Here is a 22,784-nt window from a genome sequence, read left to right on the forward strand (position 1 = left end):
GTGGCAGCAATGAGCAGCGAGGAGGTGAAAGGGGCCCCGGGGCGGCCCTGCCTGCGGCACCGACGGGGGTGCAGGCAGCGGAGGCCGGCAGGAGGGGCGCAGGACGGGGTTGGTCTGGCAGGAGGAGCAGGTGGTGAGAAACTCGGGGGGGTGGGTGTGGGCTGGGTGTGTGCCCGGAGCTGGTCGGGGCCACGGGCTCGGCCCCGGAGCGGTACGCCGTGACCGCAGCAGCAGCAGCCGCCGCCGCCGGAGGCGGGGGGGGGGGGGGGGGGGAGGCGGAGGCGGAGGCGGGACCGCCGGGTGGCCACGCCCATACCGCGTTTCCTAGGAAACCCCGCGGCTCACGGCCAATAGCGCGCCCGGGAAAGGCACCGCCCCTCCCACTTCTCGCGAGATCTCTGCGCGCGCGCGGACTACGCCTCCCAGCAGCCCCTGGGGAAGGGCTGCCGCAGCCAATGGGCGGGGAGCGCTGGGGGGGTGGGGCTGACGGGGGCCAATCCGCCGTGGGCAGCTGCGGCGGCGGAAGCGGAGCTCGGTTCTCGGCGGCAGCTCAGCGACGGCTGCCGCGGGGCGTCCCGGGCACAGGTAACGCCGCGGGCGGGACGCCCGGCACCGCCTCGCTCCGGGGGGCCGAGGGCAGCTCCGGAGAAGGGCTGCGGGTGGCGGGGGGGCGGCGGCCGGTGCTACTTCAGTGCGCGGCGGCGGGGGGGGGTGGAGCTCGCGCCTGGCGGCAGCGCTGCAGAGCGGGGCGAGCGGCTGAGGCGGCAGCGGCGGAGAGGAGAGAGAGGGGAGAGGGGCGGGGCCCTGCGCGGCGGCAGGACCGGGGCGGGAGGTCGGGAAGTGACGGGGGCAGGCCAGGCGGGAGCAGGGCTGGGCAGGGCAGGGCCGGGCCGGGCGCTGCCGACCACCCTCGGTGCGGGCAGGGGCGGCCGCGGGCGCCGCCGCGCTCCCGGGAACATCCGGGCCCTGCGGCCCCTCACGGCGGCACGGCAGGGCGGGCCCGGGCGGCACGGCCGGCCCTCATTGGCCAGCGCCGTCCTGCCCGCCATTGGGTCGCCGCCTCGTGAGGTCATTGGTACGGCCGCCCCTCACTGGCTGCGGAGGCCGGCGCCGGATTGGCTGGTGTGGTGGGGGCGCGCCGCATTGGCGCAGGGTTGGCAGCGCCGCTAGCGCCTCGCCCAATGAGAGGGGCGGGAGCGGGGGGCGGGGCCTGCCGGGGGCGTCGTCGCCCCCCGGGGGGCGGGGCGAGGGGGGGTCGCCGGTAGCGTGACGTATTGTGACGAAACGTAACGGTCGGCGGTGCCCGCAGGCGGACATGAGCTCGCAGCAGTTCCCCCGCTCGGGCCCGCCGCCCGCCGGCCTGGGACCAGCGCCGCCGCCCATCCCCACCAGCGGCTCTGCCGGGCTCATCGCCCCCGCCGCCACAGGTAAGCGGGCTCCGGGCCCCGCAGGGGACGCGCCCTGCCCCGGCCTCCGCCGGCAGCTGCCGGCTCCAGGGGTGGGGGGTGATCCCGGGGTCCCTCCCCGCGGTGTGTGTCCGTCCCCGCCTCTCCCCCGGCTTCTCCGGCGGTCCCAGGCGGTGTGCAGGGACGGGGCCGTACGGGGCGCTAGGTGGGAGGAGCGGGACGACCCCGCGGGCGCGGGGCAGCCAGCCCGAAAGCTGCCTCGGTCACGAGTGGGAAGAACAACGTGAAAATAAATTTAGTTGCTGACTCTGAAAAGCGGCGTCAGGGCAGAGCTGTTCCTTTGCTCCTTTTAAGCATGTTTGCTCCAGCTGCCTGCGCCCCTCAGCAAATCTTCTGCATATTTTTAGCAGAAGCAGCAATGAGTGAATATGGGAACATCTCATGTAGCTGAAAATGGGGTGGGAGCCCTGATTCTAGTTACTGCTGTCCCTGCCAAGATGACAGGTTTCAGCAGGCTACCAGAGGTGGTTGAGGGGATCAGCTTCATTTTCAGGAGGGTTTGTACTTGTTTTCCAGCTTGATATTCAGATACTTAATGCATTAAATGAAGACTTTTTAATAGTGCCTATTTGATGTGGGACTTTATGGCAGTTACCTAGATAATTATGTATTTTTCACTTGAAAGAAAAATAAGTCAGTCTTTGTTTGAAGAAGGTGTTTAGATGGGCTTCTCAGAGATGACCCCAGGTTGCCTGGCATGACAAGGCCTATCAGTTCTGAGGGGAACCAGCAGAAGCAGTGCCAGAGGTCCTAGGGTTTTCAACACTGTAATATGTTTAATTGTAAGAGTGAATTTCTTCTCTTTAGACTGTTTCTGACATGACATCTCTCACCTGGTGGGTCACCAATAAGAACTTGTTAACCTTTTTTACCTTTTTCTTTTTTTTGCTAGTGAGTGATGAATCTAGTCGCGACTCAGAAGTTGCTCCTAGAGAACACATCGGCCCTGGCAGCTCTATACAACCTCGAGAAGAAAAGCAGGAACCAGTGGTGGTTCGGCCATATCCACAGGTTCAGATGTTGACACAGCACCACCCTGTCCAGTCTGGTGCCCCGGTGACAGTGACAGCACCACCAGCACATTTGACTCCAGCTGTCCCACTTTCCTTTTCAGACGGACTTATGAAGGTAATGAGGAGGTTCATGATTCATAGGGGAAAAAATACAATCTATATTGCAAGTTAGAGAGTTGAGCAAAAATAAATTACACCAAAGACTTCCCTGCTTCTGTTTCTCAAGCTTTTCTTGCGTGCTTTTACTGACTGTACACTGCCTCGTGGGTTTAGCTGTTCTGTATGATATGCTGAGGACTTCGTAGTATCACAGTATTATTTCTGAGGGCGGTGGTTTTTGTTTATATCTTAAGAGTGATTTCAATCAGTTTCTGAAATCTTCCCTTTTCGCTGCAGGAATGGATGAGGATACCAAATTAACTGTTAATGCTTAGTGTCTGTAGGGAAATACGGTAGTCCTAACAGATTCCCCTTGTGACTCATGCTGTATGCTAGATAGAAACTGCATATTTCCAGTACAAAAGATGCCCTTTTTTGTCATAAATGAAAATGACCTATATCTTTCCTTTCCAGATACTTAACCATACTTATTCTTGAATTTCTCTCCAGGCTTTGACCCCCCAAAATTATTTCTGCTTCAACACTGAGCCTCATTTGGAGTTGCCAACATTTCTGTCTTTGTATTTCTTGTAGCCTCCCTTGAAGCCCACCATGCCCAGTCGGCCCATTGCTCCTGCCCCACCCTCTACTCTCTCGGCTCCCACAAAGGTTCCTGGGCAAGTTACAGTGACCATGGAAAGCAATATACCACAAGCTCCAACAATTCCCGTGGCAACGATCAGTGGGCAGCAGGTCTGATTTTTTTTGTCGTCTTTTGGTTTTTTTCCTGTTCCAGCTCACTGCATGGTCAGATCAATACTAATATTGGTATAGCTGAGGTAGGCTCCTGCAGCAGGAGGGGAGGTAGAGAGAGCAGGCTTCTGCATTCAGTGGCCACTGGTTGTTGGATCGGTTCTGCTTGGAGCATTAAACCTCAGACTCAGTTGTCACTAGCTCTTTAGAAAGCTGCTGATTTGTTGTAATCATACAACTGACGTAGCACAGTGAGGCTGTGATAGCAGAGCCATATCCAAAAGCTGCTGTGCAGCTGAGTCTTTCCTTAAAAGCTCCTGCTGTTTCAGTATCATTTGGGGAATTCCTAGTGTAGACAAACTGCTGGGATTCATCACCGCAGTGTTTAGCTCTCCTGGGAGCAGATCAGAAGAGACTGGTAAACAGTTCATGGTTTTGTAGTGTGTTCTTATTAAACCTCTAGTGATGAAATTTGAGGGGGGGAGTGCAGATAATGCTTTAGAAATTTTTTTTTTCCCTCTAACTTTGACTGCAGAGCCAGTCCTTGTGATTTGAAACTACTTTGCCATCACTCTGAAGTCTCAGGGTTTTGATGTAAAGTGCCTTTAGGGGGATTTGAGTTAGGCTGGCTAAGGATGTGCAGCAGCTTCAGTGGATTTTTATCTTTATTAATATGCCTGGGAAGTCCAGAATTAGAGGAAAATAGAATTACCTTGTTGCAGCATTTGCCAGGTTCCCACCATTCTCTTGAGTTTACTGGAGAGGTGGTATGAACCTGTGCCTTAAATGTCGCTGATGGCAGAAGGGCCATCTCTCTGGTTGATGTGTGGGTGACTGCTGGCTGACTGTTGCCCATGTACCAACCAGAAAAATAGATCAGTGAAATAAATCAGTGTTCACATCTTCCACACATTATGTCAGCAGGCTCTGTAACTTTATCCTGAGAAACATCTTCCTTTTTCTGCACTCAGCTTGTAATGCATGCAACGTTTGTACACCAAGTATTTCTACAGAATCTCTTTCTGTCTTTGGGACTTAGATACAGTAATAGTGTGGCCGTTAATTCTTGTTGACACAGCTCATAGTTTATTTTGGGTTTTGTTATTTCTTTAACTCTGTAGGGGCATCCTAGTAACTTGCATCATATCATGGCTACCAATGTGCAGATGTCTATCATCAGAAGTAGTGCTCCTGGGCCTCCGCTACACATCGGAGCTTCTCACCTACCCCGAGGTAAAGATGCAGCTGTGCTATCCCTGCCTTCTGTTCACAGCCTCTCAGGGGAGCTACATCTAGCCTTCACCTCTGAAATTATCCTCACTGCTAACACAGCTAATATTTCAGCTGTTAAAACTGCTAGGATAAATAGGTGACTGCTGGCCTTTTAAGAACTATGTTGCCTTCAGCCCTTTAGGACAGGACTGTGTGACAGTGTTTAAGATGCTGGCAGATACCAGCATGTCTGTTCCTCTAGTTCTGTGCTGTTAAAACAGTGAACACTTTCAAGAAAAATTATACGCTGGTATAGACTGACCTGTCCTGTAAAATGTCATAGATGCTCTTGGCTGCAAGCCTTGCGCAGCTGAGCAGTTGTGAGGTGTATTCTTGTACCCACCTGTCACAGGATCACTCATGCATTTTTGTGCGTGCTAATGCATCCTCTGGTGTGCGTTTGCATTTACCCTTGAGTTAAATGCTGGTGATAACTACAGGCTCTTGACTACCAGGGTTTTGGTTGCTACAGCTTACAAAACAGGAGATCGGCCCCTTGAAAGAAGCCCAGCATTCAATACAGTCTGTCTGATTTCTGAATGCAGTTTTACTTTCAAAAGCTTATGGGTTACGTTTCTAGTTCAACTTTAAACTGATCTGAATTCAAAGTACGATTTATGTTTTTATTTCTTTTCATATTCAGTGTTTTTTGGTCACTCAAGAAAAATAAATTGATGTGAGTAAAAGCCTAATCTTTTACTACAGTAGGTGGAAGGACTGTGCAGCTTTATTTGTAGCTGAAGTAATATGTAGTGTTGTTCACTTGATTCTTGTGGGACAGCTGCTACAAACTTTGTATTGTCACTTAGTGTATGTTTTCTCTTTTCTTCCTGCTCTTTTTCTCTCAGCTTGAATATTAACTTTTGAGGTAATAATTTCAATTATGTACATCTACAGAAGCTATGCAGTCTAGTCCATCAAATGATTTCAAGGCTATTTGCTTTCTGCAGTGATTTCTTATGATCAGGAGACAACAATCAGTAGACAAATTAATCAAATTGCAGGTTTAAAAGATTATGTTTTTGTTGTTTTGGGTTTTCTTCTACTGCATGTGTATTTTTCTTCTGAACTTCATCAGGTGCAGTGAGATTATTGTTGGTATCGGGTGACTTATTTACACATTACTTCAGTAATCAAACTGAATTATTTCTACTGACTTCCGTAGCTTGGAATAGAATAAGATTGGATTTGCAATATAAGGTTATTATAGGGGAATAAGAAGTATCAATCGAGTCAATTAATTTAGAAAAATACCTACCCTTCCCCGCACACTTTTGTGAACTTCCCATATATTTGCAAGCCTTGCTTTTAGACCAGTGTCACCTGAACTGACATACATGTGAGATACATTAAAGCTGGAATATGTACCGGCTAACGTCAGAGCCTGTCTCTGCGGTCACAATGGAGCCATTTGGGTGCACAGTATTTTAACACACTTGGTTTGCTTCCCAGGTGCAGCGGCTGCTGCAGTGATGTCCAGCTCTAAAGTAACTACGGTCCTGAGACCAGCTTCACAGTTGCCAAATGCAGCTACAGCTCAGCCAGCGGTTCAGCACATCATTCATCAGCCAATCCAGGCAGGTAGCAGCCAGGCAGCTCTGCAGAACACTGACCACCAGCTCCAAATTCTTCCTGGCACTTAATTGTAACGTATAACCTGGAATTGCATGTTCACTGGGCCGAGGCTACTGTCAGCTCTCATCCAGTTCTGTTTCTTGGGTACCAGTTTCTAGTAGCAAGTAGTGAAATAGTTGCATTAGTCCTGTGGTTTTATTTCCTTTGTAGAATTGGTGCCAGAAATTGTTCTTTTAACTGTCTCCAAAGTGATTAGAAACTGGGAAGAGGATTTAGTTCAGATATACTCAAGTTTTAAAGTCTGAAAAGTCTGATGTGGTATGTTCATGAAGATTTATTCTCAAATATATGTATTGATGCAGAATTTTAAAAAAATCTCGTTTTAATATGCTTCTGTGTATCTCAGATTATGTGCACATACAAGGAGGAGGTGTAGATATCATCTCCCTACAATAGTACTAGTGTTCAATGTTAGGATAAAGGGTTAAACATCTTTACTTTGTGCTTTCAGTTAGGATCCCACTGTAATCACCTTTGACTTCATGTATATACTTGGATCAGGGTTTCTTTTCATTCTGAAGGGAACTGACCTTTGTTTTTTTTCCTAAAGACCTTCAAGGGATCTGGTTTTGTTAACTTTGTTGGTTACCAATTCCTATGGTACTGATTGTACATTCTTTGAAAACCAGGACAGATCTGCATAGGAGCTTGCAGATCAACTCAGGAGGGCTGGAAATGTCTTAGAATGCTATAACTTAGTGATAAGATGTAGGAAAACCACTTTTAACCAAGTAATTCCTAGTTATTCTCTAAACAGCAGAATTTCTTTTCTAAATGTGTCTCTTTGATTGGTTTTTATAGTCTCGTCCTCCTGTGACAACTTCAAGCACTATTCCTCCTGCCGTGGTGGCAACCGTCTCGGCCACAAGAGCTCAGTCCCCTGTTATAACCACAACAGCAGCACATGCTACAGAGTCCACCCTCAGGTAAAGACACTTTGAAATCTACAGTGCTCTGACTTTACAGAGGCTGCAGGCAGGGGCAACAACGTGTTCATCATCCACATCTAGAGGATTATCAGCTCTGGGATGGTGTAATACAAAAATATTATATGCTTGCACAGTGCAAATGCTTTCAGTTTTATGAATAGAAGTTACTATAAACATGAACTGTTGCTCTGTGTTCTGAGAAGGAAAGACCTTAATGAATCAGTTTTGAAGTCCCACTTGCTGGAAAGCGGAGTTTCTGTTGGAGGAACTTGTGGCTGATTTGGCCTATCTTTTTTTATGAAGACACAGAGGAAAATGGCACATGAATGTTGAAAAGGCATCCCTGACAGAAAGTCTCTTTTATGGACTGATAGGAGTTATTGATAAGTCTGGCCTCATAGTTGGGTATGAAGGGCAGATGAGGACAGAACAGTGTAGTTCAAATTTCTTGTACTGCTTTACCATGTACTTGTCAGCAGTGCTGGTTTCACAGAGGAGGGGGGAGACCAAGGCCTGCTGTGTGTCCCTGCATTTTATCTTTCATATTTAGTATCCACATGGTTATCTTCATGATTATTTTGCTTTCTCTCCAGTCGACCCACCCTGTCTATCCAGCAGCACCCACCTTCTGCAGCTATTAGTATTCAGCGGCCTGCCCAGCCGAGGGATACGGCTACTCGGATTACACTACCATCTCACCCAGCTATAGGAACACAGAAGCCACAGCTCCACACCATGGCTCAGGTAAACTGCAAGAAGAAAAAAAACCACCACAAAACCCCCCCAACTTTTGCTTCTTCCAGACATCTCTTTTGTTTAGAACTTGAGGGCTAAGATTAAATTTGGGAAAAGAGTTCACATTAGGTTAGAAATTCATGTTCTTTACAGTCAATGCAACGTGATTCCATACTAAGCTATATTTTAACTTGATATTTTTAACAATATCTTTTAACTTGAAGGTTTTTTCTTTTCATAGAAAACCATTTTCAGTACTGGTACTCCAGTGGCAGCAGCAACAGTGGCACCTATTTTGGCAACGAATACCATTGCTTCAGCAACCACAGCTGGTGAGTATTCATAATGCTGTTGTGGGGAGTGGTTTTCATTGGTGCTTTTTGTTGTTTTTCCTCCTTGGAGATGGAACCTGATTACTTCTGAGGAATTCTTGATTTATGGTAAAGACTGCATTTGGAAGTGCATGAGCAGACTTCAGAAAAGAAATTACTGGGTTCTTCAGGGACGTTGTCTGGGTTGGGGTTTTTCCCCCTCTTTATTTGGATATAGATATATCGGTGCGATAGGGCTCCATAGAAAGATTTTGTATGCGTTTCTTTTTTTTCTTTAGGTTCTGTGTCTCACACCCAAGCGCCTACAAGCACCATTGTCACCATGACAATGCCCTCCCATTCTTCTCATGCTACAGCTGTCACCACCTCAAACATCCCAGTTGGTGAGTGATTTCAGTTTTAAGAAGAGTGTGTAACTTATGCTTCAGTTTTTCTGTTTATGGTAGCAGTGTTTGTGCATGTTAGCAAATTAAGGAGGGGAAGAAAATCAGGTCAAGCTGGGAGAAACCAATTAACAGGTCTGCTGTGGCATAACTCTTTTTAATACCAAGAAGAAATAGATGTTCTAGGAGAAGTAAGTAATAAAATGGCTCATTAACTTAATTGAATTTTTAGACAAACTTGGGCCTTTTGGCATTTCAGAACCTGCATTGTATATACTAGAAGTTGTAACTGCCTGGTGATAGAATATGGCTTTTATAGTTGATTTTGTAAGTTCTTTCCTGTGTTTCTTGGGGTGTTAGGTGTAGTCTAGTCGAGTTTGATTAGTGTGTCAATTTGGAGTTAAAACACTAATGTCTAAAGGTGGGAACTTTATTTGCCTGGAATCTGCCGGAGATGTTTCCTACAAAAATGCATAAATTTCTTTCTGTTCCTCTCTGTTTTCCTGCTGACCTCCTTCTTGTTCTTTTGAGATCTTGTAATGTCTTTCCCTACCATAAATTTCCAAGGGGTAAAGTTATATCTCCATGCATCTGTGTTTCCTGTAAAGCTTTTGTAGGTGTTTCCTTTCTTTTGTTTGCCTCTGTCTATGTATACTTGTCTACCTTGATCTTGTTTATCTTGATCTCTGTCAAATTCTACTTTTAAAACCGGGATAAATAAGTTTGTGACAGCGGAATGGATTGGGCTGTTCCTAAAAAAAAAAACCAAAACAAAACAAAAAAACCAACCAAAAACCAAACCAAAACCAAAAACCTACAAAAAAACCCCACAAAAAACCAAAAACCCCTCATTTGAGCACTAGAGTAATTTACTCTGTTAGAAACACATACATAAATTATATTTGCTAATATCTACCCTTTCTGGTATAAATTGATGAAAAATGCTTCATTTCCCTTGTTCTTTCTGCCTGTTGAGGAAACCTATCATCACTGTGGATAGGAAATCATCTGGGCATGGGGTGGGTTTTTTTGGGTTGAGGGGAAAGGGAGTAGTGTTGAGGTTTTTGCCAGGAGAATTAATCTTGCTTTTGCAACATTTACCAACTATTTTTTGACTGTCAACTGATTACATGTTTGTCTTTATGCAGCTAAAGTGGTTCCTCAGCAAATCACACATACTTCTCCCCGGATCCAGTCTGATTACACAGCAGAGAGGAGTAACCTCATACCCCTCTCTAGTCACCGGGCGTCTCCAAACCCAGTAGCAATGGAAACCAGAAATGACAACAGGTGGGGAAATAATGGCTCTGTGAATGAGAGTGTGTGTAGGTTTTGAGTGCCTTGCTGCTTTTCTAAGTTCTGATATGCTGGAAATAATGTGTTTAAAAACCTAGTGGAGGAGGGATTTTGTAGTTTTGAATTAATCATGATAGTTGAGATACTTGGTAGCTTATGACAGATGAGATTTCAACACTCAGGGGTGGTCCAAAGGCAGAGGTTGAAGATGAACTGTTGAACTGGTGTGTGTAATACTTGCTCTCTTTGATGCCTGTAGGCAGTCGGTGCCTGTCCAGTTCCAATATTTCTTACCAACGTACCCACCCTCTGCCTATCCCCTGACTGCGCACACCTATACCCCCATCACCAGCTCCGTGTCCACCATTCGCCAATACCCAGGTAAGACCAGCTTCGGGACAGGCTGACTTGGACACTTTGTTCAGTTGTAGCTTACCTATGAGCCGTAGTGATAGCAGAAGCTCAGAGGCTTTTATGCTGAATTCAGACAGCTTGTCACAAAAAGTCTTTGACAACTTGTTGGCTGAGGGGAAAAACCTATGGGCAAGGGGTACTGAACTACTTCAGAGGCCTGCTGAAGACAGCTAGTAGTTTCTTGGGAGTTTCACATTTGATATCCAAGGGTTTGCATCTCTAAGTAAGCTTTTCATTCTACAAATCAAAACAGTTCAGCTCCTCCAAACCAAACCAGCTCTTTGAGGCATCTTTGTTCCCTGGTGTTCTGACAAGCCATTTTTAATCTCTTTTCACATGAGTGTACAGTTTGAGAGAGAAACCTGAACCAAAAATGGAAAAAATAAACTGCATTGCATACTTTTGCATTAGCGTTCCATTTAAAAAAATGGAGCAATGAGTGTGTTTGAACTGTTGCAGTAATTTGCAGTCAAAAAGCGATGTGTAATGGGAGCCCACATAGTCAACCCCAGCTTGTGTCATTCTGTGACAAAATTTGGAGGACTTTTACCTTACTGAGTGGTTTAGGACTGTTGATGTGAATATTTCCACAATCCAAACACGCATGATTTGGATTTTCATGGAATATCTGTGTCTGCTGGCAGCATGTTACCCTTGAGCAGTATAGGGGGAATCCGGAAGGACTTGGAGGTGGCCAGGCCCGTTTGCTGAAGTGTGCACAGGGAACTGAGGAGCTGCTGGGGCCTGTTCTTTCTGTCATTGAAGTTCCAGTGAAAAGTTGCAAGTCTTGACCGTAAGTCGTGTCAGGATTTGAGGTGGGCTTCAGGATAAATGACTCTCAAAAGGGACAGGTGAGCTTGTTTTGCAGCTTCCTGTGCTTTGGGTGAAGGTTTTAAAAGAGAATATGCAGGTGAGTGGTAGTACTTGGTGTTGGCAGCTGTGGTTGAGGGGGAGTTACAGAGCCCCTGACAGAACATGATTTTGCAGACTGCCAGGGGTTCCAGTTTTGGTAACCCAGGGGGGTGACGGTAGGCTAATGCTAATTTTTAGAAAAGTAGGCGTAGGTTCTTCAGCAGGAGCTCATTGACAGAGACATTTTGCTTGTTAAATTGACTTGAAGTATCAATTGAAGGTATGAATTATGGCAGTAACTGGTGACAACTCAGAGGATTCAAGGTATCAGGAGGGACACTCACCTGTGCTGAGCACAGCCAGGTGGGGGCTTAGATAAAGAGACTTTTTAGAAGATCATTGAGATAAAGAGAGTTAATGAAGAATTTTGAGGAAAAATGCTGGCTTTGGCTTTCCAAATGGTGGTTGTGTTTTATATAGTTTCCCCAAAAGGAAATTGTTGCAAAGAAAGTTCTGCAGCAAGAGTGTTTTGCATAAGGTGTTCCACTAAGGGAATTAATGTGCCGTACTTTATACAGAGGCCATTTTCAGAGACCTGGTGACGGATTTCAGGTTTTTGACAGCTGTTTTTAGAGTGTCTTGTCAGCACAAGAACTTGATCGAAACCCTGTGACAATGACAAAAAGAGCTTGTTCTGTGATGAGAGGGCTCTCCATTGTTAGCAAGCAAGTCCATTGTTGGCAAGTTTGCACTTGCATTCTGTGTATGGCTGCAGAAATCGTGGTATTGTTCTGTAAAGACTGGAAAGCTGGAGATCCAGAACTGCAGGTAGTCTAACAGTTATTTAAGTGCTGCCTGGGTGATGTGTGACGTGCCCCACAGGGGATCTGGAAAGATGGAAACATAGTTGCTTACAGCTGTAAATTCAAATGAATGAATTGGAGTTCTTAGAGCAGGTGCTTCATTGGCAACATTGTTCTGCCACAAAAAGATTTTGTGTTCATTTGAGCTGTGGAATCCAGCCTGTAATTACAAACCCTGTTCTGAGCCAGATAAGATTATGCTCAACTTCAGAACAGTTTGTCCACTTGCACTAAGGAAAACTTTTCAATGATTATGTGGCTGGGGAAAGGGGATAGGGAAGGGAGCCCTGTTTTAAGGTGCTTACACTTGAGTGTCTGCTTTCTCTCCTTGCTTTTCTACAGTCCAAGGTTTGGAGTCTTTTAATTGATGTAATGATAAGCTCTGTGGAAAGACAGTCTTTTGAAAAGAAATGGCTTAGGCTGCTGGTTTTTTGATTTTTTTTATTTTTATTTTTTTTAGCAGGGAAAATGCCAAGTGTTGGTACTTTCAAGCATTGTAAAATAGGATAGTGAGCAAAAATAGTGCACGGCTTTTTGAGACTGGAAGCTGGGTACAGAAATGTAATTTGAGTCTAAAAGTAGAGTTAAACTTGATCTTTTCTCTTTTGTGAAATAAACAGTAACGTTTAACTCTTCTGGCAGACAACCTGGCCCCTCCACTCTCAAATTTACTACTGCAACAAGCAGCAGTTAATTTTTCAAAGCAGAATAGCCTTTGAAAGTCAGGGTTTGCGGGAGAGGTGCTGGGCGGGCGTGACGAGGTGTCTGTTGCTGCTCCCAGTTTCAGCCCAGGCGCCCAACTCGGCCATCACGGCGCAGACCGGCGTGGGCGTGGCCTCCACCGTCCACCTCAACCCCATGCAGCTGATGACCGTGGACGCCTCTCACGCCCGTCACATCCAGGGCATCCAGCCCGCGCCCATCAGCGCGCAGGGCATCCAGCCCGCGCCAATCGGGGCGCAGGGCATCCAGCCCGCACCAATCGGGGCGCAGGGGCTCCACCCCGCGGCGCCGATTGGCGCGCAGGGGCTGCAGCCCGCACCAATCGGGGCCCAGCAGCCGCCAGCCGACACCAAGACTTCAGGTAAGAGCAACCAGCCAAGTCCCTGCCTCGGCCTAGGCAACCCAGCCTAACCCAGCCCAGCCCAGCCTAACCCAGCCCTGCCCTGCCCAGCCGCTCTCCTCCGGATTGGGCTCACGTTTTGCCTTTGACTCTTGAGCGTGTTACCACCTCTGTGCTCCTGTAGTGGACGCTAAATACAGTCATACACATATTCTCCCAGCAAAATATTTTTTACCTCTCTTAATTTACTTTTTTTAAGTGTACCGGTTCGAGCGTGCGGGTAGCCTTGAATGGGTTGCTTCAGTGGAAAAGACTGGTAGTGCCTGAGTTTAAACAAGTCTCTTCCATAAGGCCTTGTGGGAAAAGTCATTTACAAGTAAATGGTGTTCTCCAAACAGCTTCAGCTATACATTAAATCACCATAGCAATCAAAATATGGCCATTGGTAACCTGATCTTGGACTGTGATAGAAACCATCTTTCATTAAAAAATGATTGGTCTGATGAAACCCCACCAACTTGCTGAAGAAATGGGATGTGGCATCCAAGAGAATATGCTGTTGCAGAGCTGGCAGACATATTGTGTGGTGATCTCCTGGCTGTCTAAATGCTCTGCTTCAGTTAGTTGGCCAAACAGGCTTTGGCAGAAGGTCAGAACATAAACACAGCTGATGGTGCTTCCTTACAAGTGGCATGTATTGCCACGTAGGCTCTACCGTGAGCTTTACTCTGTTGACCCAGTTGTGTTGGTGATCTCCCTAGCAATTTCTGTGTTTTCTCTTTCTTCTGGAAACGATTATTTCCCTAGCAGCAGTTGTTAGGCAGGAGGTGGTTTCCATCTTCCCTGCAGAAGGTTCACTGATCAGATTGCTTGTAGCAAAGGTGCTGCTTACAGCATAGTCTGAAAGCGCTGCAGTTGAAGACTGAGGGAGTAAGAAGGGAGCATGGACAACATGTGCTCTGCAAACACCTCCTTTGTCATCAGATTTCCTTAAGTAACTGCTGCTTTTTCTTCTCTGTATCTGTTCTTCTCTCTGCTGTGTCAATGTCCATCCTTCCCAGCAGTAGTCTTGGCGGATGGAGCCACCATTGTAGCCAATCCTATTAGCAATACATTCAACACAGCTTCTGCAGCAACTACAGTTGTGCAAACCCATAGCCAGAGTGCCAGTGCCAGTGCACCAGCCCAGGGCTCTTCCCCGCGCCCAAGCATCCTCCGGAAGAAACCAACCACAGATGGGTGAGTAGAACTGAAGATGACACGTGAATGACACTTCTGGGCAATCTAACCCAGCTAAATGAAATCATTTCAGTGGAGTTAAAAGTTCTAGCAGATTATTCAGTCAGCAGTGGTTATGAGTAACCTGCTGATCTGTGAAACACACTTCTTTTCCTCCCCCAGGGTAGGATATAGTTTTCTCTTACTGTCAGCAATAAAATGAGAAGGAAAGTTTGTCTCCTAGCTCTTGAAAATGACCTTTTGAGGGAAAGTGGATTTGAGGCTTTCTTACTTAGTGTTATAAAAACAAAGAGTTCATAATCTACTAAAATTAGAATTCTGTGCTTTGTCTTCAGTGCTTTTCTTGGAAGAATATGTGGATGAGTAGAAAGGATAGGATTAGTGCCCTGCTGTGAAATCTGATTAGGAAAAAGGGAGGGAGTAACTTAAACTCTTAAAATATTTTATGTTGTCTGTCTAATTTTAAATGCCTGGATAAAGAGGCAAGAGACAGCTTTAGAATTAACAATGCATTTCCTCCCAACTAATGACTGAAAACATTTGGAACTGATGTGTTCTACGAGACTAAAATTGCATACGCTTTTTTATTTGGGTGGAAAGCTTTTATTAAGGCAGAGAAACTGCAGGCTGTAAAACTGAAGAAGAAATTAAAGCAGCAGAGGTAGATCACTCAAGAATGTTTCCATTTGAGAGGTTGATTATTTTGGACAACAATTCGACTTCCAGCTCCACAAGAGACTGAATAGTCTCTAAAATACTTTTCTGCATTCAGCCCTGTGCTGCCTGACATCCACATCTAGGGCTTGAGGTCTTTGAGTCAGACTTTGACACAGTCTAGTCCAACAAAACAAAGCAGATGCCTGTCTGAGCACTGTTTAGTTCCAGGTGATTTGCTCAGTCTTGAAATAGTGGAGGATGGTGGCACGGCCAGACCTCCCTTTGTCCAGTGTTGGAGCCTGGCAGTCCCAGTAGGATGCTCTGTCTGGCAGGATAAAAGTAAAGCTGGCATTCTGGGAGAAGCCCCAAATGGGAGTGAGACTAGGCCGAAGCAACTAATGTTTTATCTTTAAAGAAGGTAAAACACCTAACTTGAAAAGTAAAATGAGACTCTTCCTGTAGTGAATCAGTTATACTGAAGACAGAGCGCAGTGGTACAGCTGTAACTCCTACCCTGGTTTGGGCAAGAGAGGGTTGATTCCTTTGCTCTCAGTGGTATTTGTCTTTGCATCAGGGAAGTGGTTAGATCTGTCTGTCTCTCACAGGCTGGCAGTCCGGAAAAGCTTAATTCCCCCTCAGCCACCTGAAGTAGCTAGCACACGTGTCGAGAGTACTATGCGAAGCACATCTGGATCACCAAGGCCTGCTGGGTAAGACTTTAGGAAACAACCAACTGCATCATAATAGTTTCATTATATTTGTTTGATTTGTATTCTTTGGCTATCAGAGTGTTTTCTTTTGGGAAAACTTAATCTGGTTTGAATTTGTCAGTGTAATGACTTAACAGACTGGACTAGCTTTGCTGTTGTGAAGCTGAGGCAGTAGCCTTTTAAAAGACACGGTTATGAGCGTTCACAGAAACAAAGAAAAAACCCTCTGCTGTGGTAAAGGATAGGCCTCAAAACTTTTTTCTACAGCACTTGGAAATTAATGCTGAAGAAAGGTAAATGGAGCTTCTATCTTGCTTCATTGGATTTCAGTGGCTTTATGGTTTATTGTTTTACAACTATCAGCCACGGTGGGAGCTCTTGCTCCCACATGAGGGAGATGGGAGGCAGTACAGCTTTGGTTAAAAGTTCCTCTTGTCTGCATTCTGAAACTGTCTTCATCCTTTTACAAGTTACCTGGAATTAGTCATGAGATTTGCTTGTTAGGGTGAGTGGAAGAAAATAGCATCTATGATACATACAAAGGATTAGAAAGGGAGTGGAGGAGGAAATGTAGCTGCGGAGACAGGTGTCTCCTGTTGTTAAAGGCATTACTGAGCCAGGTGTTACGTGTGGGTGCAGGAAAAACTGGATGGTCTGAACCCCGCTTGGCTCGTTTATTTTGTGCTAGGTGGCCATGACTGAGCTGCAGTTAACTTCAGTTTGTTTTGCTTTTTTTTTTACACTACAGTGCCAAGCCAAAACCTGAAATTCATGTGTCCATGGCCACTCCGGTCACTGTGTCTATGGAGGCCGTGTCTAATCAAGGCGGTGAGCAGCCCACCATTGCGGTCCCCCCTACTTCCCAGCAGCCCCCCTCTGCCATCCCAACAATCATCGCAGCGGCCAGTCCCACTTCGCAGCCTGCAGCAGCGCTGTCCACCATTCCGGGAGCTGTCCCGGCTGCTCCACCAACTTCTACCACAATTGTGGCAGCGCCCGCTCCTCCATCAACCATGAGCGGTGCCCTGTCTGCAGTGCTGGGTCCTGCAGTACCAGAGATAAAAATCAAAGAGGAAGTGGAGCCTATGGACATCATGCGACCAGTATCTGGTAGGTGGTTGTTAATCATCAGATTGCTGCTTTTGTTGTTGAGACAGTGGAGAAATTAGGAGGATTTCAACATGTCTATCCTGCAAATGAAATGACATCTCTTTCATGGTAGCACAGAACATTAGTCAAAGGGTTCCCATATGTCTTGTTACTCATAAAGTTCTTCCTTGCCTTCTCCCTAATATCCCATTAAATCACTTGTTATTGTGACTGCTTTGTTCATGTTCAAATGATCCAACTCCAAAGAGTCCGCGTGAGTTCCTTGCTTAAAACGCACACATTCGGTAGCAGTACCAACATATTATGAATCAGCTCAGTTAATTTCAGTTTTCTCACAAATCCTACTGTTCAGGTCCAAGGGCCTTTCTTGTATATGAAGAATTAGTGACCAGAGTAAGACTTCATAGGGCCCTCCTGTGATTCATGGATATTTTTCTCTAGAACTTTTTAAAACATTCATTGTATTGCCTTAGTTATCCAGCTTGGCCATAGCTGCTATCAGATGGCATGATCAGTAAAATTCACATCCTCATGGACCTCCCGTCAGGCACTGGACTGTGGCAAAATGATATGAATGCATCCCACATTCATAAGTCTCAGAGTTCTGTTTTAGTTGTTGGTTTTATCATTCTCCTTAAAGCTGTACATTATCCTGTGATGAAAGAAGCTGCTTGCTCCAGGTGTCCCTGGAGCACAGGCAGATAGCATTAGGCTCTTCAGGGCACTCTTGTCTCTTACTGGCAGTTGTGGGTATGCCAAATTGTCAAGAAAGCCCATCCCAGAAATTTTTTGCTGCGCCTGAGTCACAGCTGGTTGAGCTTTTCCCTCCGAATGGCATGGACTGTTCCCTCAAGCTACCTGCCGCTCCACTGCCCAACCTCAGAGGTTTGTGTGCAGTAACCTGCTGATGCAGTGCTGTTGACTTGGCAGTACAAGTAGACTCTTGCGAGGATATCGCAGTCCCGATCTGATAGCGCTGTGACTCTACGAGAGGAAAGGGACTTGCTTGTTACTGACTGTGACCCATGCTGGCGTACGTACAAAGGTATCTTTTTTTACAGTAACACGAGACGGAGGCTAGCATGGATTCCTTTTTGTGGCATTAAACTAACATAAGCTTCAAATATGAAGGAACTAAGGGACAATTACCTCTGCTTTCATTCTTTTCTGCTTTTGTATATGAGACACTAAAGATCTTAGCGTATAGGCTTGTCCTAGCAATTGCTGCTGGTTTAGCATCTGGCTTACTACACATACAGAGCTGAAGTGCTCGTACACTTCACGCTCCTCGCAGTGCGCTGAAACAGGAACTACTGTTGGAGGTAGTGTTCAGTGTTAGTGTGTTACCTTTACACCGCTAATGGCTTGGGCTCTTCTCCTCTTTCCTTCCTCTCAGCAGTCCCTCCTTTGACTACAAGCACCGTGTCTCCATCTTTGGCATTGCTGGCCAACAACCTGTCAATGCCTCCAAGTGATTTGCCACCTGGTGCCTCCCCGAGGAAGAAACCCCGTAAGCAGCAGCATGTCATCTCCACAGAGGAGGGGGATATGATGGAAACAAACAGCACTGATGATGAGAAATCCACTGCCAAAAGTTTGCTGGTGAAGGCAGAGAAGCGAAAGTCTCCTCCAAAGGAGTATATAGGTAATGTCATCTCTAATGTCTTTTTTCATATTCAAGTATCTGTATTTTCTCTTCCATTTTGTTTCTCAGAGAAGGTGCTTTGTCATTCTCCTGCTTCCTAAATATAAATAATACAGAATCCAAGTATCTGTTCCTCAGCACTTTCTGTATAGTGATGTTCAGGGAGAATGACCTTCCTCAAAACATAGAGCATCATTTTGTGTGAGGTAGTAACTCCAACAGAAGATCAGTAAGCACTGTGTCACGCTGGTCTACTTTCACCTGTGTAATGATAATAATACAGTTCTCCCTGGATCCTTTTCTAGATGAGGAAGGTGTAAGATACGTCCCTGTGCGCCCAAGGCCGCCTATCACGTTGCTCCGTCATTATCGCAATCCTTGGAAAGCTGCTTACCACCACTTTCAGAGATACAGTGATGTCCGGGTAAAAGGTCAGTCTGCTTCTTGTAGTCTGACAGTTTCGTTCCTCTGGGATGAACCACTCCAGCGTACCTGCGAAGGGTGTCCTAGGAGTGTTCTTAGCTAGCTGGTGTTGATACGCGATCCCACAAAAAGGTTTTGGTTGCAATTTGGAAAACAAGGGTTGATCAAGTGAGCTAGTGACTTGCATTAGCTGGATGTTGCCTAAATCTCTCCCATGCTCAAGATAAAGTAGGAAAGAAGGGAAGGACACTACATAGAATTCGCTATAATTTTGTGAAAGTCATACAGTTATTGAGAAATCTGTTCACATACAGTGATGGAAACTTACTAAAGAAAGGAATCTTTAAAGAAGTGATGTGCTACGGTGATATGCTACAATTTAGTTCTCTGATTTTCTTACTACCTAACAAACTTGCTAGTTTAATCAAAAACATTATAGATTTAGTATAACTAGTCTTGTCAACTAACAAATGGGCTTTTAAAGGAGTTTTTTCTTCCTAATATGAGGAAAATAAAGATCAGATACCATTTTTAAAGTTTTTTAGCTAATACCTTAGAATTTTTAAGCAGATTGGGTTTTCACAACTGTGTAAATACATCGTGGAGGGGGTACATATGTATTTCAGTGGTAAAGAATGGCCCTTTTACTTTTTCATGGAGGATGTTTGAAACACTGAGCGCTACATCCTTTAGATGGTGATAAAAATGTGATCTATTTTTTTTCTGGCAATACAGACAACCTGTTAATAAGCAAGAGCAGCAGTCAGATACCTGTCAGATGGGTAGCAATTTTCCTGTCTGAATCCAGGCATTGCTCATTCTCATTTCTTAGGCTGTATGGAGAGCAGGATTTGGGTTAATGTTTTTGTTTGAGAAGAGAGGCCCGGGGAACTCCTGAATTGGATTAACCTGTGTTTGTATTTCCTGGTGACAGAAGAGAAGAAGGCTATGCTACAGGAGATTGCCAATCAGAAGGGTGTATCCTGTCGTGCACAAGGGTGGAAGGTCCATCTCTGTGCGGCACAGCTGCTACAGCTGGTAGGTGAATGGGGCTTGCCAGCTTCCTACGACGTGGGGGAACACGGAGTTGTGTAAGACAGGAGGATGTTTTTACAAACTCAGTACATGGTCATCTGACGTTGGGATACCATAAAGGAGCTGGTGTGTAGTGCCCAAAGGGAGTGGGAGTGCTTTCCCCTTTCTCAGGAATGTGGCGTAAGTGGCTTGGAAACTTAGAGTGTTGATTTTGATCCAGACATAAGAGCTGATGTATTTTGTACAGATGATCAAAATTGGCAACTCCCTCCTGCTGATGCACAGGTCTGAAGAAGCGTCTGTTTGGGATGGTGCGGCTGATCTGAGGAGGCAGCACTGATCCACATTCCTGGATGCTTCTGTTTCAGGTTGGGGGTGAGGTAGGTGCTCTGCATTCTAGCACCAAACTCCCCAAAACCTCTGCATTCCTGGAATAGTATTGTGAGAAATAGGGGAAACAGTTCTGGTTAGGATCCATGTTTGTTCAGAAGTGGAGCAATCCTGTAAATAGGATGTTAGTAAGAATGATAGTGCCACACTCTACGTCAGAGGCTCCATCTTCTGAATTACTAACATGAGCAGCTGAGAGGGGAACGGATTATCGTCTTATCTGTGTAGCTTTCTTAATGTGGGCGAATGTTTGCTGGCCTAGCAGTGAGCCTTCTCATGAAGTGCTAATGTCTTTTAGACGAACCTGGAGCATGATGTGTATGAGAGACTGACTGCCCTGCAGGAGGGACTCATTCCCAAGAAAAAGGCAGCGACCGATGATGACTTGCATCGAATCAATGAGCTGATACAGGTAGGTGCCTGGGGCCTCTCAACCTAGCAGAACTGCTTTACCCTTCATTACACAATATCCTGCTGCAGTTAGTAAGAGCTAAAGCTGGCTTTGGAAAAAAGAAAAAACCACCACCAACCAAAAAAAATCTGATAGGTACACTTCTTGTGTTTCCAGTGCCAGCAGTTACAAGTGGTATCAGGAAAAGGTACAGGGATTGCTTAGACCAGACAGTCTGCTCTTAATGACGGCGGTGTTTCATTTCAGGGGAATATGCAGAGGTGTAAACTTGTGATGGATCAGATCAATGAGGCTCGAGACTCCATGCTAAAGGTCTTGGATCACAAGGATCGTGTTTTGAAGCTTCTAAACAAGAATGGAACTGTCAAGAAAGTGTCCAAATTAAAGCGAAAGGAAAAGGTCTAAAGCCAGAATAATGACTCTGGAAATGGAGAACGTGTACAGAATGGAACTGAACCTTTTTGTAGTTTGGGTTTATTTTTAAGCAGAGCATCTGAATAAAAAGGATGAGTTTAGGGAACAGATGGACATGTGAAGCCTGGTGACCTGAAGGGATTGTCACTGATGTGTCATAACGAACAAAGATTTCTCTCAGGCTCATCCCTTTTTAAAGTCTTTTCAGTCCCATTTGTTTAACCCTCCTGATGTGTCAGTGCCTACTAATTGGATCTAGTGATGCAGTGTGTGGTGGACAGCGCTCTTCTGTTCCGCAGCTTAGGGGTAAGTGTACACACGGTGTGTGTGCACCCGTAACACAGGAGGTTCTGCGGGGGCCCCCGGGAGGCTGACGTACAGCTATCGACCCAGACAGCAGCCGTGCTTCAAAGCGTTGAAAATGACACCGCTTTCAGTTACCCCATTCAGTTCTTGTTCTTCTGACCTTCCAGTGTCTGAAGTAGCCTTCTTAAACCAGTTCCACTGCACTAGGAGATCTGCCACATCCAGAATCTCCAATGGCTCAGAAGTCCTAGCTGTCAAGTTGAAAAAAAAAAAAAAAGGAAAAAAAGTGGGGGGGGAAATCATTTCAAAGTGGTTTTGTAGTGTCTGTGTGTGTGTGTGTCTATGTTGGTGCTCTGGGATACTTGTTTTGAAGTACCTCTTGCAACAGAGGGCTTCCTGTAGCTGGTGTAATGTTAATTGTATGTACCACATACATCCTGAAAACATTAATAAAGGACTTGGAGGTTTTTGTATGTGAGCAGTTTGTATACCTTTATGCTAGTGAAACTATTCAACCTGTAAACTGAAAAACAAGTTAAAGCCTTGAAAGAAGCATTTTGGGGAGAAGAAACAGAATGCTGGAAAGTAGTCAGCCTCTTGTGCTGCAGAGGGAGGATAACTTCATTCACGTTTCAGCTCCTAAAGATGCAATAGGGATTGTCCCCCATGCACTTGTGCATGTAGCCTTAATGTTTTAGAAAGCTTGTCAAATCAGTTAATTTTTAGTCTCCTCATCAGGAGGCTTCAGTTTCACTAATTCAGTCTTAAGAATACTTTTTTTTACCCTCATCCAGTTATAGGGCTGTTATCTTGACTTTATCAGAAGTTCGATTAGAAAAAATGGCATTTAATTCCTTATTTCTGATTTTTTTTTTTTAACTAGGGAAGTAAGTACAATTCACACAGTTTTTAACACATGCAAAACCAATCTGTTTCAGATTTATCTGGATAGCAGTCTCATTTTCATATTAGCTTGATTTTACTTTTTAAAATAAAAACACTTCCATTGCAAGACACAATTCTAGTATAATGATACCATAACTTTGGTAATAGGAAAGTTATGATAATTGTTTGCTAATTTCCTTGGCTGGAAGAAAGAAAATGTCAAAACATCCCTGTAGTTTTAGAAGCCTGCAAGGAGCGCGTGCGTACACGTCTATGCTGAAATAGAAGAGACTCGGGCACAGCACAAATTAAAATGCAGGACATGAGAAGGTGGGAATCAAATAAACTACTGCTTATCAACTTGTATTTCTGGTGCTTCAGGATGATGTTTAGCATTGTTGACAAAGAGCTTCTGGATAAAATCCAAGGCATTACCAGAAAAGGGTGAGGTAT

General features: G+C 45.5%; 1 protein-coding gene across 5 annotated transcripts; it reads left to right on the plus strand.

Annotated features, from left to right (window-relative positions):
* Nucleotides 1–501: 501 nt before the first annotated feature.
* On the plus strand, nucleotides 502–21,919 carry SAP130 (Sin3A associated protein 130). Of its 5 annotated transcripts, none has more exons than XM_074877813.1 (21): nucleotides 502–585; nucleotides 1,310–1,427; nucleotides 2,359–2,594; nucleotides 3,173–3,331; nucleotides 4,453–4,564; nucleotides 6,056–6,180; nucleotides 7,040–7,164; nucleotides 7,761–7,911; nucleotides 8,144–8,234; nucleotides 8,513–8,617; nucleotides 9,766–9,907; nucleotides 10,173–10,294; nucleotides 12,824–13,126; nucleotides 14,167–14,344; nucleotides 15,607–15,711; nucleotides 16,460–16,821; nucleotides 18,218–18,466; nucleotides 18,772–18,897; nucleotides 19,824–19,927; nucleotides 20,613–20,726; nucleotides 20,973–21,919. In XM_074877813.1, the coding sequence occupies exons 2-21, from the start codon at nucleotides 1,316–1,318 to the stop codon at nucleotides 21,129–21,131; spliced, it is 3,180 nt and encodes a 1,059-aa protein (XP_074733914.1). In that variant the 5' UTR covers nucleotides 502–585; nucleotides 1,310–1,315; the 3' UTR covers nucleotides 21,132–21,919. The 5 variants fall into 5 exon arrangements, with proteins under 5 accessions (XP_074733914.1, XP_074733916.1, XP_074733915.1 ...); XM_074877815.1 differs by having other exon boundaries at nucleotides 18,221–18,466; XM_074877814.1 differs by having other exon boundaries at nucleotides 14,170–14,344.
* Nucleotides 21,920–22,784: the final 865 nt, after the last annotated feature.

Source organism: Strix uralensis, chromosome 9, assembly GCF_047716275.1.
Source record: "Strix uralensis isolate ZFMK-TIS-50842 chromosome 9, bStrUra1, whole genome shotgun sequence".
Taxonomy (NCBI): Eukaryota; Metazoa; Chordata; class Aves; order Strigiformes; family Strigidae; genus Strix; species Strix uralensis.

Excerpts from the sequence above, each read along its gene's own strand:
- SAP130 (XM_074877813.1), top strand. The coding sequence starts at position 1,316 with ATGAGCTCGCAGCAGTTCCCCCGCTCGGGCCCGCCGCCCGCCGGCCTG. Across the intron at positions 2,595-3,172 it reads TTTCAGACGGACTTATGAAG|CCTCCCTTGAAGCCCACCAT; the intron begins GTAATGAGGAGG and ends TATTTCTTGTAG. Across the intron at positions 20,727-20,972 it reads GAATCAATGAGCTGATACAG|GGGAATATGCAGAGGTGTAA; the intron begins GTAGGTGCCTGG and ends GTTTCATTTCAG.